Genomic DNA, 20,013 nt, shown 5'->3' on the forward strand with positions numbered 1-20,013 from the left:
CAGTGGGTTTGATTTTTTGATGATTTATGCCTTTTGGCTATCCGTTAGAATTACAAAACAGTATCATTAGTAGACACTATTCCAGTGTATTCTCTCCAATTCTTCAAATGTATAGAAATAACATTTCAACTCGTTTAGACACGTCACGTAGATTTATAATTTACGCTTACGATTTTTTTTTTATAATAACTATCGTGAGACTGATTCATTATTAAATGATGTAACGGTTTACTGGCTGATGTGACGTCTGCTCATGATTAAGGACCCCGGTTGGGTCCGAAACTAGTCGGGCTACCCCGATAAATACGCGTGAGTAAACCGTTACATCATTTAATTACGCTTACGATGTCAAAATGTCGAATAATTAAGAAGGCTGTCTAATTTTAATACTGAAGTGTATGGTTATCACCACTTAGCGTAGGAGGCTTTTATATAATTTACATACACTAATACTCACCTCCGATGTACATAAAAGATTATTTTTCAACAGATAAAGGAAAATTGCTACAGTTTGTACCGGGGTCTGACAGAGTAAGGATTGTACCTACTAGCTTGTCGGATTGGAAGGAGTGCAGAGTGTGGGCAAAGGCTTGTTTACGGCTTGGTACTACAGTAAACACACCCCCTTTCTTATAAGTTTATCACGCATCCTGCTTTCACAAGAAAATGAATAGCCAAGTTAAGTATAAAAAGAGTACTATGGATAAATTATAGTCGCAAACCGCGAGTATTTAAATTAAAAGACATTGTTATATCAATTTGGTTGTATTACATATCACACAATAAATTACAAAAAGCAATCAATCAATGATTTATAAAACAATAATGTAGTATGTACAATGAGATCCTCACAGGTCACTGACCGCGTATTTCGGCAGATTGTTGATTTGATGCCACCTCTGCCGGGCGGTATATCAACTTATATATTACAAAATCCTGAAGCAAAAGGTTTATATTAATGTTAACAATTTACATGTATAACGAACAATTATTTATAGCTGAGGTTTCATCACGCATATTTATCCAATTGGGCGAGAAAAAGTCAAGCAATCTCAATAGATAGTCATGAACAAACAGCAGTGGTACATATTTTTAACAGATTAAAGTAACAAAGACTTATCTCAACACGATCTTTTCGAAGCCACTGTTAGTATTATCGTTTATTTCTTTACATTAAAGTATTTAACATGGGTTTACAATGTAGATATGCTAAGATAAGACCTTGCTTCTTAATGTAGAAAGTTACACTATAATTATTGAGTCGTACTGTCATAATCAACAATTATTTTAATTCAAATATATTTTAAATCAGAGACTTCCAGAACTGCAGCAATTTTTATAGCACTTTTAATACAAAGAAAAATATATTTTAGAGAATAAATAACTAACCTAAGTAGAAGCATGACCTTATGAGGATCGAAAACAAAAGCAACGACTGACATAAATTCACTGAAGTATTTTTTTTGTTGTAATAAACTATCAGTGAGAATATCCAAATAAGAGCTCGTGCCATGGTAGAGGCTTATAATATCTAGCTGTGGATTAAGACGGGCTGATGATGATAAGAAGAAACATACAAATTGACGCTGGTAAAAATAACTGTGGACATGTCATCTAAAAACGCAGTCCACGACTAAGGTATTTGACTAAGCGCCTGTTTCACAATCACTAATTAGCCGCTATCGGACATAAAATTTGCAAATGTTGACGTCCTTTGCATTAAAAATTCTGACAAATAATTTAACAGGAACTTATGTGGTTGTGGTGGAACAGGCGCGAAATCTAATAATATAAACATGTCCGTCAGACATATTTCCCGAAAAATATTGAATACGTATTTCTATCAGTCTGACAAACTGATTTTTATCCAATACCCAATTATAGACAAATTGAAGGTAAGACGTGCGGACCAAGGACTTTTTGTAGTATCATTGGTAGCAAGTGATTTGGATTTTGACTGTTATCACGTTCAAGGTGAACATATTATATCTTCTACTTTAGGTACCTCAGAGCTCTTCTTAAAGCGACAATGTCGACGTCGTTTCTGAGAGGTCAATAAATAAAATAAGTAATATAACGCATTCGAGTTTAACACATACAACAAGAGTTTTCATGCAAATAAGATAAAAAAATTATAGCTTTGCTAAGAGTACCATTAAATAATTTCTCCATCACATTTAAAACTTTTTAAGGTTACCATTATAAGCAGTTTAAAATCAGAAAAGAACAATATAGCTAAAAATTTATCTGAAACAGAAATAACTAATATTGTAGTCATGTTACACGGTCTCAGATTATACTTTTCAAAAATTACATGATAATTATAATTTCACAACTTCTATCTCAATTTAAGCTCAACGTTTTCATAACGGTAATGATTGAATCGCTTTACATTTGTAAAAAAAAGAAACTGTTCTGTTTATTTTTGTTAAAATTGACATCAACATAGCCTATTTATTATTTAAGCTGAGCCTAGCATTCTAAGCATAGTAGCATAAAGACTAGATACACTTTTTGTTGTATAATGAATTTTACCTAGTCACTAGATAACAACTTCCTTACATCAAAGATTGTACTTCATATTTGGTAGCATAATTATCTTATATCTCTGCCGTTCAAGAATATAGGGATGACGACTGGATATAAAAAATTAAAATTTAAAAATCAAAAATTATAAAGACAGGCTGTGTCAAAGTTTAACTGAGAGAGCTTGTGACGTAACGACAGCGCAAAATTTATACACAGACGTGACGTCATAAGCGAGTTCCTTTCACTTTAATTTGATCAATTTTTGTTGCATCGCAAAACTAAAAAATCATCCAACAATCCATTATTTTTCTTTAAACAACGAGAACAACTTGTCATCATCCCTATTATTTAATTGAAATCAAGGATACAAAAACTTGAAATGCAAATACTACATATATATATATATATACACAAGAAACATTCCATAATATAATATATGTATATCATTTTACCTTTGATCAATATTCTCTTAGATAGTAAAACAGTAAGCATGCATATAAGTCAACAAATACTTAGCATAACTTAGTCTTAACAGATACAAACAACTTTGTCCTTTCTATTATGATCTGTTAAAGCAGGTTATTTGCATGTGTGGAAGCAAGATGGCACACCACACTGTACATAGCAGAATCTCACTTACACCATAGAACAAGACATGCTTTAACAGTATAGTATCTGCATCAATATCTAAAAGACTGTTCAATTATATTACGTCGAATTAAATTGGGTCTAATGCCCAAGAGAATAACTCCCAATCTTGAGAATTGACATGAGGTTTAGCGGATGTTTATTATTCAATGAGCATGTTTTTAGTGTCTAAAGATTATTCAATGTAGTGGGGTATGAGTTTTAATCCTAGTTTAAGACTGAATATTATAGAGCCCATACATAGATAACTGGGCCAAAACAGTAGTAACCAATTACGGAAATTTACATGATGCTAGAGTGATGATAAAATAAATTCTGTGTCAAACAACTTTCAGATAATTAACAAGGTGTAGTTTGGTTTCTGTGGCAAAACTAATCTGCACATTATATCTATTTATCTTATCTTAGCATCTGGCTACTTATACTGGCTGTACAAGTATGTAAGTATGTATATACTAAGCAAATATTTTTAAATATTATTGCTCAGCTTGTAATCGTAACGAAATGTATATTATATGATTAACTTCAGTAACATTTTCTTCATTGAATAAGTCACATTATGGGTTTATTCTAGAATACAAATAAGTTTAGTCAATTCAAGTCATCTTTGAACATGGCACTATGTGTGAGCAACACTTGTCCTTGTCTCATACAGCAATAACTTGTGTGTCACTGTCACACTAAACAAAATTTTCATGTTGAATGATCACTTACACAGAGTGCTTTGGTCACAGATAAGTTGAACTTTCTGTATATTATTATAAAGTGCAATTTACCATGAAATCCAAGGAGGCTGGTTCATCTTACTAAATGGCACATGTGTCATATTTATTGGCAGATTTATAACAGCATATGTCTTCTTTAAGTTTCTTAATGTATGAAGTATTGTTGCACCACTTCTACCAAGGAGAAATGCTGCAGGTATATTCACGTCTAACTCCATTCTGTAAATGATTATGTAATCAGACATTAATACAAGTTTCTTCTTAAAGAATACACTTTGTGTCAAATTGTCTCCTGATCGAGTTATTATTCTACCAATCTACTATTGTATGTATATTATTTTATTGAGTCAATATGCACAAAATATATTTCTATCTAGGTTTATCTTAAATATATAAAACAACCTTAAATATTAAGAGCATAAGAAATAATGTAGGTATTAGTAACACAAGCTACAAAGTGGTGAGTTTCATATTTAATATGTTTATTATATTTAAGAAAAAGATAAAACTTACTTATCATCAACCATTTCTATTAAATGGTCAAGTGAATCATCCCATCTGTCTATAGACTCAGTTATAATGACTGCTCTCGCTCCAGCCTGCTGGGCTTTGGCAGTTTTATAAACAAATGAACACTCTCTGAAATGTTAAATTAGAATTAAGTATGAACAGTTTAAATATTTGGAGTTTTGTGCATCTACTGATGTATTTTAAGGAAAATTAAAGCACACAGCACTGATGAGAATTTAATTTCTGATAAAACTGAGATTCGATCCTTTCATACACTTAACTCCTTTGAATAAATATTCTTATTTTCAAAGGTATTGCCAGTTATGTCAAAACCAATTAAAAAACTCAGTCATTTCTTTATTGCAAGAATCATAAAGAATCGAAATATGATGGGATTACTGTGAGGTACCAAGATAGAAAAATTATAAGATTGTTAGAATTATGAAATAATCCTGCTCACCCTCTTTCAGATAAAGCTATTTGTCCCACTATATCATCATGGTTAACTATATCAGAGCAGCTATGCAGTGGTACTGTTGGTACCAGCTTTGCTTCCAAGAATTTAACACTTTCATTCTGTAAAATAAATTATTTACATGATCAGAAAGCCATATATAACTACATTTTGTACTAGCATTTAGATAATATTTAATTAAATAGAAATAATTAAATTATGGAGTAAACTACATTATAATTAGTCTGTGGATGTAGAATTTAGGTGTACTTCACCATAAACTACTACAAAAAAGATCTCCTAAACTTATATGATGATATTGGACAAAATAGTGTGGATTATTATACTAATCACCTGAGCCTGAAATTACAACACATAAAAACTGCAGTTTAATAATAGTATGGCTAATAGTAGGAGAAATTATGGAGAGGCCTACGTCCAGCAGTGGACTGCTATGGGCTGAGATGATGAATAGTAGGATAGTAATGGCACTTACGAAAGGTGTCCCAAAATCCTTAGCTGGTCGAATCCTGTATGAGTATCGGAGTTCAGGAGGATCTAATATTTCGAAAAACACGTCACCGAAAATCACGTCTGCGGTAGAAACCCCGTCGTAGAAGTGTAAATCATTTGCTGAAATAATAAACGAAACAAAATTAACACAATAACTTTTTACCAGTTTTAGAGGTGGAAATTTTATGAAACATATTTTAATACTTTGCTTTGAATTGTATCCACATGTATACACAAATCTTACACCAAATGATATTTATTTCATAAAATAATAAATGCTTAATGGAACATAACCTAATCTCAAAAAATAATAATTACCACCGGGCGAGACTGCACTTATGAGAATAACCAAAATTAAAATCGAATACAAGGGCACAAGCATTTTGGTTTAACTGTGTTTTAATATATTCGTAACCACAAAAGCTTTTTGCAAATCCCCAATTTTTAATCACAGACAGACAGATGTCAGAAGAAGACAATTGAATCAAATTTATTGACACTTCAATGTATACTCATTTGATTTTGACAGTACACTGTAAACTTGACGTTTTCAAGTTTGTTTAACAATCGTGACAAATTACAATAAGCAAAAAAATGTGTGATCCTGACGTCCTGACGGTGATAAAAAAGACGCGAACAAAGTATACATTGTTTCTACTTTGTTTGCTCTAACATAATCTTTTTGACAAATTGTCCATGAAGCGACCCTTCAAGACAAATTGAATTTTATGGTACTTTTCATCATCATCATGATGAATTTTTTTATGAAACATATTTTAATACTTTGTTTTGAATTGTAATAAAAAACGGCTTATTTTGCTTTTATTGTTTGTGGCATTTAAACAATTTTCTTTGGCAACAGAAGTTTTTCATCTATGATTCTTCATCTATCTCAGTTGGAGATTCAGTAATAATTATTAATAATTCAGTAATAGTGCTCCGTTTTTACCTTTTTGGTTCGAAACCCTACAAATAACTGTAATGACGTGGCCTTTTTCAAGAAGCAAGACGTGAAAAGTATAGTCTATGAAACGGGAAATACCGTGTTCTAACGAAAAACGTTCCGTTTTAATAAATCTTAATCAGATCTAAACGTAAGTCATTGTTTTTAATCAGTTAGACCAATAACTCTGCAATATTTTGATCTCTTTCTTAGGTGCTATGAAACTATGTTACGCTATTTTCGGTAAAAGACTTCTACAGGTATTAGAAACTCAAAATATTGAAATTTAACTCAGCACTTTTTAACGTATACGTGAAATGAAATGTTAAATGTCACTGTACATCCACAAAAAAAAATACCCTCCTTTAAAGGAAATTAGTGTTTATCTAGATTTCAAGTTATGGGTAGTTTTCACTGAATACACTATTATTAATTTGTAGCAAGGTGTTTTGAGAATCTGGTACCTAATGGTATGATTCAACCACTTTACATATTGTGTTTGTGTTTAGTACGATATTCTTATAGGTACGTACATTTCCTGTTTTGTGTTACGACTGGGAAAGGTCTATTCGGTTCACATGTTTGTCCTAAGCTATTACATAATTAAGAAGTGATTGATGTTATCTCATAACCATTTTTTTAATCGGATTCAAATTTTTAAGTAAATAAATGGTAATAAGTTTATTTTCGCAAAAATGCAATACTTAACGTTTAAATAATAATTAAATTACAATTATCAACAATAAAATAACTTTAATAAGCAACAAATTTAAAACTAGTTGGACTTGATAATAAATCTTGCATCCGGAATAAGATAAATAACAGGGGGCAACACACTGGGGACTTTTTATTAAGGGAATGACATCCCTTTTGCTGTCAATAATAAGAACTGAGCTGAATGTGTTAGGTAGAGCCGACCGAATTATAGTTTATTTTGTTTGGTATTGAGTGGACGTGTAAGTAAAGTTTATTTACATTTGAATTTCTTGGAAATAAAGAGGAAAGAACAATTATTGCAGCATCCATAAATACAGGTAGGTGGTTACTTACTTTGTGAGCTATAATACGTTATTGCCGGTAAAGTAAAGATATGATTTTGAGTAGAAAAAAAGAAAATTGTTAATGCATATTTTCCTTTAACTTCTCCCCTCTTAATATTCATCCTCTCTTGACGTTTCATTTGAAACACCGCTAAAATTGTTCATTAAAGCTTATGCTAACGGCATCTTTCATTCTGATTAGTAAATTAATAATAAGTTATGGCAAGTAAGACCTAAATATAAAATTTAAATTAAAGGCATTATTACAGATAGTCCCTAAATTTCTAGTCTCATTTCAACACAAAGAGTGCATTTAGTCAAGATTGCATCATAAATAAGATTTTCTATTCTAAAACACGTACAAGACTCTTGGAATGTGTGAATAAAAACAGTTTGGTTAAAATAAGGAATGAAATAGTATTGTATTATAGATTTTCCATCACATTTTTAAGTTTCTGGTGGCTTGCATGGGTTTAGATTTATGAGTAATCACTTTTCTACTAATACTTACTACTAATGTGGTAAACATAAATATAAACCTCCTTTCCTCGTTTTCGTACGTGTACTAAACACTACATAAAGGGCACTACACTTGCTACAATATTATCATCAGCGGAGAGAGGTTTGTAAGTTTTGAAAAGGTTTTTTTTATAACAGGATTGACTAGAGATGTGCTTTGATAATGTTGTAAATAGATATCTTTATTTATTTTGCAGCAGAATCTAAATATCAATCTGTGTGTATTCGTATTGTAAATTAAATCTCAATCAATATTGAGATTAAATTTTTATGTGACAGAGAATAATCTTAGACTAACTTATTGAAATCAATGAGTGAGAGAGTCCTTTGCCTTGCAGTACAGTACAAAAATTAACCACATAATATTATGTGGTGAAGCATAAAAATCTTGTCTTTGTAAACTGTGATATGCTCAAAGCAAGCACTCGACGACTGACTGCGTGATGACTTCATTTAATACTTGAAAGGATGGATATTGTAAGGTGCATAGTTATGTTTTTGTATATTAAGTATTTTTTTCTTTGTGTAAGTCTCCAACAAAAATGGATGTTGACGACGGTTCGGATGGTGTCGAGCAGTTAAAGTCAAGACCTTATCAAGCCCAGCTTGAAGAGATAGCTGTTCGAAATAATACCATCATATATTTACCCACAGGTAAGGAGTTGGATAAGAAATACAAACAACACCAATATTTATTTATTTAATTATCACTCTAATCTACCATAACAGGTATCTTAACCTAATGCGGTAGCTAGGACTAAACAAAGGTATAAAATCAGGACTGTCTGACGGAATGTTAATGTACTTAAGTATGTTTGTTACTCCTTCAGGCACATCTCAGACTAATTTCCTTCCACGAAGTTTGCTAACACCAGAAGGAGGTTGATTAACATAGATAACTTTTACTTATTCAACATTCTGTTATGAAGCTGTTGTCAATAGCTAGTGTATTTAAATAAAGGTAATTCATACGGTTCATAGTGGTCAAAGTCATAGAGATTTGACGACCTCCGTGGTCGAGTGGCGTACGCACCGGTTTCAAGGTGTCGCTAGCTCTGAGGTCCCGGGTTCGATCCCCGGTCGGGTCAATGTAAAAATTAACATTTCTACATTGTTTCGGGTCTGGGTGTTTGTGGTACCTTCGTTGTATCTGAATTCCATAACACAAGTGCTTCAGCAACTTACTTTGGGTTCAGAACAATGTATGTGATGTTGTCCGCATTTATTTATTTATTTATTTATTATTATAGAGGTTGCCATTGCATGTGTTTCTTGCTAGGAGATAAAAGGGGATTAATGTACCTTCACAGCCAAAGGGCCTTTCAAATACATAGTTGTTGTGTTAGTGTTGGATTAATTCTCAGCTGTTAATTAGTACTCTTTGCAGTAACAGTACAGATAAGACAAGTACTTATTAATTGAGAAGTAGTATCTCTAGGCTGCCACTTACTTTGAAGAGCGTGCTCTTGGTGGATGATGTCGACGGCGACGGTTAACGATGACGTTATCTATCGTTATCGGTGGCTAATAATACCTATAGATTTAGAATTATTAAAAAAAAAACCACCAAAATGCTTTTATTTAAATTACTTTCAAAGGAAATGTTTTAGTGGAAGAAGGCTAAAGCTTAATTGTATTCATTAATATTTTCTAATTATGACGTCACATAACGTGGGAGTAAGTGTTAGTCGATAATTCGTTAACAATTCCGATATTATTATTAGGTACTTAAGTATCTCGCACGCTCATGTTACGATAACTAATAATGACTCATTTTGACTGCTTTAAACAACGATTTATTATTGTTTTAAATTAGTCTGAGGAAATTCATTTACCTAAAACTAAAGAGAACCATTAGATTCGTTGTACGAGATTTTCTTTGGTTTCGCCACGATGTGTGCTTTTGCTTCTGATTGATATTTTGATAGGTTCTCTATTTGCCGTCTCTTACGTTTGGAAACCACTGAAACCAGGAATAGATGCGTAATAATCCCGGATTTTAGAGTCTAGAGCCCGGACATGCTGACTATGCTGAGGGGTCTTTCTTAACGTATTACGTCGATTGAGCGTGATATGGGAGCTAGTGCGTGTGGAGGCTCAAGATTTTAAATTCTTACCCCGGACTACAAATAAACACTCTCCCCTTCGGAGCTCCCCAGATACCAATTAAACTGCGATAAATCCGGGGAAAGTTGCTAAAACTGATATTTTTAAATTAAAAACGCATAAGAAATCACGAGAGCAATGTTTTGTAGGTACTAGTTAAATACCTATTGTAAAGTTTCTCTCGTATCAAAGGCCAAATTGGGTCGGAAACACAATTTGGGTCGCTGAGCCAACAGAGTAAGTGAGTAAGTAAAGTAGGTCCAACGCACGATTAACGAGAAACATGAGAACAGAAAGTTTTGCTTAAAATATAAACACAATCCACAATGGCTGTTCCACGGACTGAAGCTAAATTAAGGGCCGGTTTGTCAACACGTAGCTGTTAAATTCTTGTATAGGTTTGTTTAGACTAAGCTTAATGTGCCTTCCAATTCGAACTAATATTATAAAGGGGAAAGAATATGTTACTTTGGTACCACAGTACCACTACACGCTCAAACACTCGAACCAATTTTGAGACAATTTGGTATCTGCTTAGGCCGTGTCAGATAGGTCGCTTTTTGTTTCCTGGCAACATGGCAAATGAGGTAGCTTGTGTTAAAAAAAGAACGAATTGCAAGTAGATTTTTTGTTTCAGGTTCAGGCAAAACCTTTATTGCGATATGCCTAATAAAACGATTTCGAGAAGCCTTGCAGTTGCCTTGGGGCCAAGGCGGGAAAAGGACATTTTTCCTTGTCAACAATGTTCCGTTAGTCACTCAACAGGTGAATATGTTTCTTCGTTATTCATGCAACCTTTGATTTTTTCATACAAAGTGTGTGTTCATAACTACTGGCGGTTTTATCTTTTGAGTACCACTTTGTAAAGACTAACCGGCATCGCAGAATATAGAATATCGGCTTCTACTATTTCTATGAACCGGGGATTCCCGAGTAAAGAGTATGTTACTCTGTACTAGGGAATCCCCGCTTCGTGTATAACTAGAGCAGTGCAAAGCGCGCTTGTTATCTTATTCGTGATCTTTTGTGTTTCAACTACAGCGGTACACAATAGATCCAGCCGTTTGTACAACGTACGTGATATCATATTTTTTTTTATTACTTACTAATATGCGGCCTTCATTTGTCCACTTACGCCTATCATTGCGCTAAGCTAAAATGTACTGTACTACATCCGATGTTATTAGTTTCAAATCCAAACTTTGGCCGGTAATCATTAACTCATAAGGTTTGATTTCGTAATAATATTATCTATACCTACATCTTTCATTTTGCATTAAGTCTGCATCAAAATAAAATATCTCTATTATACTACCATTTTTCTGGGCTTGTCTTGAGTAAGTTTACGTATTCAGAGAGCCATGATGTTAAAGAAAATCCGCATTTCATCACCATTTTCTCGAGAAGGCCCTGGAATAACTTTATTTTTGTACTTTAGAACTGTAAATACATATAGGATTTGGAATAAATAAAGATCGGACGTAGTACATGAACACTATTCCATACTTATATTCACATAATAAATACTAGAGTGAAATTTTAGGCGCTTCATTGTCATAACATCCACACTCGTAACCCCTGAGTTTTATAGTTGTAAGTTTCAAAGTTAGTGGGTCGCCCGAGATATTTTGCTGGCCTGTGTAGTTGCTACTTGAATTAGAGTTACGTTATTCTTGTATCGACATGCTCCATAAACGAGTTTATGAGTCATCTTTGTTTTGCATACTTTCAAAGTGCACGCTATTAATGCTCACTTGTTTAAGAATATTACATGTATGTGTTTAAGCACCAGAAAAGGTCTTCATATTTAAAAGTAGTGTTCCGAAACAAGTTTTATGCTAGCAAAAAGGATAAGATTTTGGATAAAGCATCCAAAAAATCGAAATAAATCTTCAAGCTATTGCTTACATACCAATGTAGGTCAATAAACAGAAATGGCACAGAATATACAATAATACTGATCTGTTATTGTTAAATCGGGTTCAATGTAAAGCCTCAGTTATAATTTAACAAGTTTTACTAAGGTATTCCTTGTCCCTAAAAGTCGCTGATATTGAGAACTTTTTATTCGGTAAATTTAAAGTAGAATTTACCGACTCGCTTATAAAGGTCAAAGCTTTAAAGGTAAGGAACTTGAAAAATTGCACGGGGATTGAGAACGGTTTTTTGAAAATTTATGAAACCTCTTCAGAATTGAATTTTACCCCTAAAATGGAGTCTCAAAGTTAGTATAAAACGTTGCCGATTTTTTGAAGTTTAATTGGAAGTCATAAAACAAGGGTGGTCGTTTTTAAGGGCGTAAAAGGGGTTGCGGAGTGGGTGTTAAAGTCCTCTGATATTCAAAGTTATTTAAATTAAATCTTATATTTGTGTTACCTATAATCACGCGGACGAAGTCGCGGGCAGCATTTAATATTATCTAGTTAAGCATGATATTAAATGATTAGAAATGTCAGTGCTCTATAAATACTAGACAAATACTCCTTAGAGCTTAACTAATCCAACTAAAAGCCTCTTTTTTGTGTTTTTAACCCAAGACTGATCGAAAAAACGAAATTTCTTATCACGGTAACGTATTTTTAGCTATTTAGCTACAAACACTTTTAGAATTTTAGTTAATAAGAGGTTAACCAGGGAAATAATTACGTGGTTCTACAAGGTGAAGAAAAATGGAGACTCGCTCATCACGAACTGATATTTATTTGTCATCGGCGTCATAAGCATCAATTCGTAGTTAGTTTTCCTTCATCTTTATATAAACGTATTTATCTATTAATATCATTATGCTATTTTTAATTGACAAATAATTTGTGCTATTATTGAACCCATTTCATTAGAATTAACCTTGCTTTTAACATTCTATACTTTTGCCACCTGTGGAACACTAACATTGGTCGGCGGCTTGGCGCTAAATGCACTGAGGTAGGTGTAAATTAAAATTCGTTAAGAAAGTTAAGAGTGTCGCATGAATTGTGCTTTAAACGTAAAACACGGTATGAATTGAAAAGTGACTCATTTAAATTGTCGACAAACGTTAAGCCAACAGAACTCTGTTGTTATGGAGTTTATATTTCTGATAAGTCATAGGAACCTTATCTTATTTGAAATTTTATTGACTTCAACTCTGTGTTTGTACTATTTTAGGCTATTTTCAGAGAATTTTAACTTAAAAGAAAGTAGGTAACTTGGTTGTAAGTAATTGACAATTTTTATACAAATGAGTATCAACAAAATCAAATTAATGTTTGGCCTTGGTGTTTGCTAATTATCTAATGTGATGGAATTTTGCTAACAAATTATTTAACAAATATATCGATTGTTTACCACACCTCATGTTCCATTTCTAAAACTTACGGAATGCTTTTACTTTTTTAAGAACATTCTTGAGCCCTTATAATGCTATCATAACTCATTCGCTTACGCAGACCGTTCAAATAAGGGAGATGAAAGTATTTTGCTTCTCAACTTCATCGTTATTAGCCGGAATTTGCATGTTTTTGAAATTTCATTACACAACCGCTGATCACCATTTGTTCTCATGTTTGGAACTGCGATTGTTAGACTAGCTCATAACACAACAACAATGAAGGATTCTGGAGAAAAAACACTTTTTAACAAAAAAGCTAAAGAAAACTCAGAATTTTCGACTAACTAAAATCTCTTGTGAGAATCCTGGCGTAAAAATGGTAATGAAAAAAAGGTACTCAATTCCAGTTACATATATTCAGTTTGACGATGTTCTTGTAATGATTAGGGTTTCCTTTTTTTCTGTTAAAAGGTGTTTGTTATGTGTATTGTGTCATGGATCTGTGCTACTGATTTATAGATATATTATGCCATTTTTTTCTGCCTTGATTGTGTGCACTGAATATATCGAATTCTAGAAGGCTCAACTTCATAAGATTTTAAAATATTTACCACAACCATTCATGCACACACAAATCCGTTATACGTTGCTTGTTTTCTGAGTTTCGTAAAATAGGTTTATTACAATTGGTAATAAATCTAAGGAAACTAATCACGATTGTTAACTGAACTATTTCTGTTATTGTAGAAGAATGTAATAGAGAAGCTGTGTGCTGTATCTGGAGTAGGGGCCTACAGCAGCGAAAATGGCGTCGATTATTGGGATAAGGCGAAATGGGATGCTGAACTTGAGAAGAACCAGGTATGATATATATTCAAAGCATATATGCTTATATATATATACAGTTGCAGGCAGGTAGGTACTTAGTTAAAATCTTTTGTTAAATAAGGTCGGTCTTTCTGCAACCTAAGCATAATTGATCGCATAAAGTTATAGCGCAAATAGTAATACTACCATAATCCTTTTATTTCAACTAGCTTGCTATCACGGTACATAAAATAAAGCGTCGTGTCAGACATACTGCACACTGGGCAGACAGTTAGACATGGTACCTTAGTCCCACTTAGGGTTTGAATACAAGAAAAAAATATTACGTTATGTGCTTCGAATGATGTAGTTTTGTAATATTAATGAAAACGATTAATTAACTCGGATACAATGCTTATTAGTTAGTCAACTTTGCAGACGCAGAGCGCTTATCACATCACACTTATACCTAACATAATATATCTATACCAATTTATGACATTGGAGCTAAAGAAATGACTCACTGCAGTCCAGACTGACTGACTTGTTACGACATGTAATTACGTGTCCATACATCGACCTATTTAGTGCGAAACCCAAGTCCTTCTTGAGAATAATACTTCAATTGCTTTTGACGATTATTTCACTGAAAACATGTGATCTTTGTGTCTTACTTGTAATAGCTATAGTTGTAATAAAATATGATTAATACGTACTACTGATAAGCACCTTTATGGCTGAGACTTAAGGGTCTGTCTCCTATACCTTTTTTATTTTAAAAACAAAGCGTCTATGTTCATACAAAGACGCCTTTTAATAATCTTACGGGACTCGGTCACCTAACACGACCTCTTGGAGCCATACTCCTCTTGTGTGCGTACTAAAAAAAAGTAAACAATCTTATAAAAGAGATCTTGGTTAGTACTTATGTCATTTTAAAAAATAGACTGACCGATTGAAGTACTTAGATTGATTTATTTCAGTGGTAGGTATATTACATTTGGTAATTTTTAGACGCGCTTTTTATTATTACCTGATCAAGTGGATTGAGACTGTTGCAGTTGTGGAAGTACCTACCGATCAGCGTAGTGCTATGTTTAACTTCCTTGATCTAAGCACCTATTTTAAGTCTGGAAAAAATATTTTGTTTTCTAATAAGCATTTATTTACAGGTCATCGTGATGACGAGTCAGATTCTAAATGACATGTTGACCCATCAGTACATTAGAATAGAAGATATAAATCTTCTGATATTTGATGAATGTCACCATGCCGTTGAAGATCATCCTATGCGGGTCATCATGAAACATTTCGAAGGATGCCCGAAACATAGCCAGCCTCGAGTTTTAGGTAACGAAACAATTGACGATTGCCTGTGGATGGTAATCCTTATTCTATTATAATTATTTCAGAAAAAACGCACATACTATAGCCGTCCTGTTTTGTCTTACTGCAATGTAATAATAATATTGCTTACCTGCTGTTTACCGTGGCGGTAGTCGAAGGTTCCGAACCACCACCTATTAAGTTAATTTCAATGTATTAAAATATGGCGTTGGTCAAATAAGCCTACAGAAGTTATCGTATTATTAAATGATAATGTAAAAGAAAAATGTTTTCCATTAACCATTTTTGTTTTTAGGTCTGACTGCAACTCTGCTAAATGCTAATGTGAAATCAAGGAAGGTCGAGGACACGTTACACGACCTGGAAATAACATTCCACGCGACTATCGCTACAGTCGATGAACTCGGGAAAGTCTTGAAGTGTGTACCAAATAAAAGTAAAATTTACGTTAGTAATAAATTGATGGGTTTTTAGAGAGCCTTTGTGAGATTTTTGAATCTGGGTGTTGCGCAAAGCTCTCGCGACACAAGTATTACATAACTTTGTTCGGGGTCGCTTTTTGTTTAACTATATATTTTGTATGTTCAGTAGTTGGTCTCAATTGTTGACAAAATTTGGGTTGTTTGAAGTCTTGCTTAAAATCACGGCGGTTCGGGCACTACACCAAAGCCTTAGTACCGAACTCTTGAAAAAGTTATAACAAGCTTGTCCAATGTCTTGAATAGTGTTTTTGCATTAATGCCCATTTTTTTCCCTTCATTACTTCGTGTTCTATATAACCTTTTTCGATTACGTTTCGATTCGCTCCACTTTATTATTCCAGTTATTCAACGAATCCAAATGAAATGGTTCAGTTCTACAGAAGTTCGCCACCATCGGCGGTTACGAACGAAGTTATAAAACTCTTATCGGTCAGGCAAGAGCTTATTGCAAGTGTAAAACTACCCCGCTCTTCAACGAAGCAGACAATTACATTGAAACAACACCAAGAAGATATCAGCAACAACCCTAAAAAGGTAATCCAAAAGGCTTATTAGGATTTTTGGATCACAATCGTTTAATTCGATTAATTGTGCGCAAATATCGATATAACAGAAATTAGGGACAAAATCGAACTTTTTAGAATGCATCTATGCAGTTGTAAAATTTAATTAATCATTTCGCATGCGCAAGGGCACAAATAGACGCATACATGTCCTAAATTCTTTATGCATCTAACTTATTTCATTTTAAACTTTATAAGATACTAGCTGTTGCCCGCGACTTCGTCCGCGTGGTTAGAAGATATAAGATATGATTTATATCTACCCTGTTTTTTCCACATTTTCCATTGCATCTGCGCTCCTATTAGTCGCAGCGTGATGGTTTATAGCCTAAAACCTTCCTAGATGAATGATCTATTGAACACAAAAAGGATTTTTCGATTTGCACCAGTAGTTCCTGAGATTAGCGCGTTCAAATAAACAAACAAACTCTTCAGCTTTATATATTAGTATAGATTAAATTAAATTAACCCTTTTCTCTTACTACCTCCGTTGTCGGAAAATTGTTGATAGGGCAACAATTTCCCGAAAGCGGGATTTTCTCTTATCACCTGGTAAGAGAAAATCATTCCAAAAACAGAGTTGCCTTTAGAAAAGCAGAAAATTTTCTTGGTTCCTCTTGTCTAACATAAATAATCAAGCTATAATACAACAACAAGCAAACAAGCAACACCAGACTTTTCAATCAATTCAAATTTTTAGATCGTGAAAGCTGTTAAGAACATGATAAGCTCAATGATACTGTTTTTAAATGAGCTCGGCATGTACGGCGGTTCTTTAGGTATACTGGCTTATATAATATTGTTGGAACGACTGCGTCGTCGGGCTTCGTCGAAGGAAGAGGATATTCTTTACCAAAATGTCATTACATGCTGTATTGAGTAAGTTTTTTTGTTAAATTAATTATTAAAGTACTTAAAAGCAACCGGGCACCTTAATCGCCTCATGATTAAGGACTCCAGTTGGGTCTGGGTTGGAAAAATACGCCTGAATAAATAGTTGTTTATTTATTTATTTATTTGAATAGACGGTACAACACCAATTACACTATTCAATAAAAACAATGACAAAATTACAAAAAGAAAAAATGCTTTCAAATAAAGAAAGTAAAAAATATATGTTTAAAAAAAAATTAATAACAAAATAACAAAACATATAAACGTTCAAATGAAAAATAAAAATCATAACAGAAATAACTACTTCCAAAATTATAACATCAACCTCTCAGCAATCAGCTCTCTCACAAAACTTTAAGCATTCAGACAAAAATAGCATCTTTTCACTCGCAAACACGTCACAGTCAGGTGTTGAGTCCAGCAATTGGTTGTTAAATTATTAATCACATAAAATGTTCTCGATTCAATCATTACAGTGCTCGAGCCAGACTTCTGAAAGCAATGAGCGATGTTCACGGCTATGAAAGGATTATTAAGTATTCTTCAGAAAGGTTTTGCTAACTTTAAATATTTTAAAGGAATATAATCCTGCTTATCAAGATACTCCTGGAGGTAAGTTCAACTTTTTTCAATAGTAAAACTATTTTTTGTCGAGTGGTCTTAGGACCGCCTCAGAGTAAAAGAACTTGTTTATGATACTAGCAAATAGATTCTACAGCTAAGAAAATAAAGATCAAAATTGTTTGAGTATTGAAGGGTCAAAAAGGCGGGAGTATTTGTTTCAAGATTTAACTTTCGACCAGTACATTTAGGGTCTATTTTGATTGCCTTGAATAAATTCACTGCTCGACTAGACAGCTAGGAAATGTTGGCTCCCTGAAGCTAAATACTTGTTAACTATATAATACAAAGTCTTTTTTATAGTTACAGAACAAACTATACATATTTCCTTTGAAGATAACCGACATACTTTTTGTTTACAGTTTTATTAAAAGTTAATCGCTCAAGAAAACCACTCTCGGCTATCATATTCACGAAACAGAGATTCACTGCAAAAGTGTTGTATAATTTACTAAAAGATGTTCGGGACTCCAATCCCGCGGAGTTCGATTTTCTCAAACACGATTTCGTTGTTGGTTTCAATGTGAATCCTTGAAAAGTACTAGAGAAGAATATTATATTAAGAAGACTGGACAGCAAGCTCTCTTAAAGTTCGGAAATAAGTGAGTATAGCGAGTACTAACACTTGCTTCCGAATCGGTAACTAAAATATTAATGTTTCAGTAAAATAGGAAGGAAACAATTTATTTTATATTATTTTTTGGGAAGACCAGGACACGTCAAGACTTTTTGCTTTGTAACTTGCGACGTCAAACGTCGTGAAAGGCATTTATGTGTGTGTCTCTGTAAACCCTCCCTTTTTTGTTTACGAAATAACAGAAAAAATACGTATCCAATATTTTTGGACATCAGTCTTTGGTGAATAAAAAAAAACGCATTTTTTTTACTTTAAAATTAAAAATACATTCTCATTGCCAACTACCCTGTTATAATTGTCAGTGTGTCAATCTTATATGTTAATCAATCGAAACACTAAAGCAGAATGCTTTCTGGGACACCTTTCTTTTTTACTTTCAAAGCACTTCAAAATCTAAATTTTTTACGCTTACGTTCAGTCCATGGAAATCCACGTCAGACGTATTATAAACTGCGTTTATTTTCAGTGATCTAAATTGCTTAATATCAACAAGCGTCATAGAAGAAGGCATAGATATTCCGCAGTGTTTATTGGTGCTGCGCTATGATCAGCCTTTGGAATACCGATCGTACATACAGAGGCAAAGGTTTGTATTTCATTCATTTTTTCTCTTTAATCAAACATCTTATGTGAAATTAAGACTTGCTACCTTCGTAATACAGTAGGTTTTGTTTTGATGACGCATGACTGGACTGTTGGTTTAATAGTTAGTGGTCTAGTCTGTTCTAGTCTGTTACACTTACACCAGAGGCCGTGGGTTCGATACCTATCTGGAACAAATGTTTGTGTGATAAACTCGTGAAGTTTTTGTGTGTCTGGGCATAATTTATTTGTTAAAAACTGTCGTATGTATTTATAAATATGTAAGTATGTTTATTCGTTGTTAAGTACTCATAATAAAAGTTTTGCTTAGTTCGAGACTAGATGGCGTTGTGTAGAATTTGTGGAATATTTGTATATTATCGATTCGGAATTAGTTTTTTTTTTTATCAAGAGCAGTTATATAACTTCAATTCAATAATAGTCTTTAAGAATGATTCTATTAAGTCTATTTTAATAATAATCAATATATTTGCTAATTACAGGCCGTGCCCGAAGCTCCGAATCCAGTTACGTCATCTTAGTTAATAGGGAGGACGAAAAGAAATTCATGACTCTTTATAAGGAATTTCAAGAAACAGAACAACTCATTCAGCGTGTATGTAAATCAAACAACCTTTCAACCTATCATCTTAAGCTTAAAAATGTTTAAAATCTTAGCCCAGTTCTATTTATATAAAAAAAAGATAAACCAAGTAGTAGGTACATTTCTGTTCCACAAGTAGTGTCATAAATAATAATAATATTTTTTTGTCAAAAACAGATATT

At 33.2% G+C, this 20,013-nt stretch overlaps 3 protein-coding genes across 6 annotated transcripts; 2 read left to right on the plus strand and 1 right to left on the minus strand.

Moving 5' to 3' along the window:
* Positions 1–746: 746 nt before the first annotated feature.
* On the minus strand, positions 747–5,979 carry LOC113506325 (PRADC1-like protein). 2 transcript variants are annotated; one of them, XM_026889168.1, is made up of 6 exons: positions 5,698–5,977; positions 5,363–5,499; positions 4,873–4,988; positions 4,416–4,541; positions 3,954–4,121; positions 747–936 (listed from the first exon to the last, which is right to left on the minus strand). In XM_026889168.1, the coding sequence occupies exons 1-6, from the start codon at positions 5,759–5,761 to the stop codon at positions 927–929; spliced, it is 621 nt and encodes a 206-aa protein (XP_026744969.1). In that variant the 5' UTR covers positions 5,762–5,977; the 3' UTR covers positions 747–926. The 2 variants fall into 2 exon arrangements, with proteins under 2 accessions (XP_026744969.1, XP_026744970.1); XM_026889169.1 differs by having other exon boundaries at positions 747–4,121; positions 5,698–5,979.
* Positions 5,980–6,763: 784 nt separating this feature from the next.
* On the plus strand, positions 6,764–18,421 carry LOC113506323 (endoribonuclease Dicer-like). Of its 3 annotated transcripts, none has more exons than XM_026889166.1 (10): positions 6,764–6,847; positions 8,412–8,535; positions 10,625–10,752; positions 14,042–14,155; positions 15,274–15,451; positions 15,744–15,867; positions 16,272–16,464; positions 17,194–17,372; positions 17,864–17,999; positions 18,371–18,421. In XM_026889166.1, the coding sequence occupies exons 2-9, from the start codon at positions 8,424–8,426 to the stop codon at positions 17,946–17,948; spliced, it is 1,113 nt and encodes a 370-aa protein (XP_026744967.1). In that variant the 5' UTR covers positions 6,764–6,847; positions 8,412–8,423; the 3' UTR covers positions 17,949–17,999; positions 18,371–18,421. The 3 variants fall into 3 exon arrangements, with proteins under 3 accessions (XP_026744967.1, XP_026744966.1, XP_026744965.1); XM_026889165.1 differs by lacking the exon at positions 6,764–6,847 and adding an exon at positions 7,082–7,278; XM_026889164.1 differs by lacking the exon at positions 6,764–6,847 and adding an exon at positions 7,083–7,356.
* Positions 18,422–19,631: 1,210 nt separating this feature from the next.
* LOC113506324 (endoribonuclease Dcr-1-like) lies at positions 19,632–19,843 on the plus strand (the record flags this gene model as incomplete). Its single annotated transcript, XM_026889167.1, is given in 1 exon segment — positions 19,632–19,843. A coding segment is annotated over 1 exon segment (48 nt), but the record flags the coding sequence as incomplete, so codon positions are not given.
* Positions 19,844–20,013: the final 170 nt, after the last annotated feature.

The sequence above is a fragment of the Trichoplusia ni genome, assembly GCF_003590095.1.
Source record: "Trichoplusia ni isolate ovarian cell line Hi5 chromosome 10 unlocalized genomic scaffold, tn1 tig00001816_group9, whole genome shotgun sequence".
NCBI lineage: Eukaryota > Metazoa > Arthropoda > Insecta > Lepidoptera > Noctuidae > Trichoplusia > Trichoplusia ni.

Bases quoted from the DNA above. Each gene is read 5' to 3' on its own strand.
- LOC113506325 (XM_026889168.1), bottom strand. From the start codon at position 5,761: ATGCTTGTGCCCTTGTATTCGATTTTAATTTTGGTTATTCTCATAAGT. The intron at 4,989-5,362 runs GTAAGTGCCATT...TTTATTTTACAG, and splicing joins AGGATTTTGGGACACCTTTC to AATGAAAGTGTTAAATTCTT. The intron at 4,542-4,872 runs GTGAGCAGGATT...TTAACATTTCAG, and splicing joins ATAGCTTTATCTGAAAGAGG to AGAGTGTTCATTTGTTTATA.
- LOC113506323 (XM_026889166.1), top strand. From the start codon at position 8,424: ATGGATGTTGACGACGGTTCGGATGGTGTCGAGCAGTTAAAGTCAAGA. The intron at 14,156-15,273 runs GTATGATATATA...ATTTATTTACAG, and splicing joins CTGAACTTGAGAAGAACCAG to GTCATCGTGATGACGAGTCA. The intron at 15,452-15,743 runs GTAACGAAACAA...TTTTGTTTTTAG, and splicing joins TAGCCAGCCTCGAGTTTTAG to GTCTGACTGCAACTCTGCTA.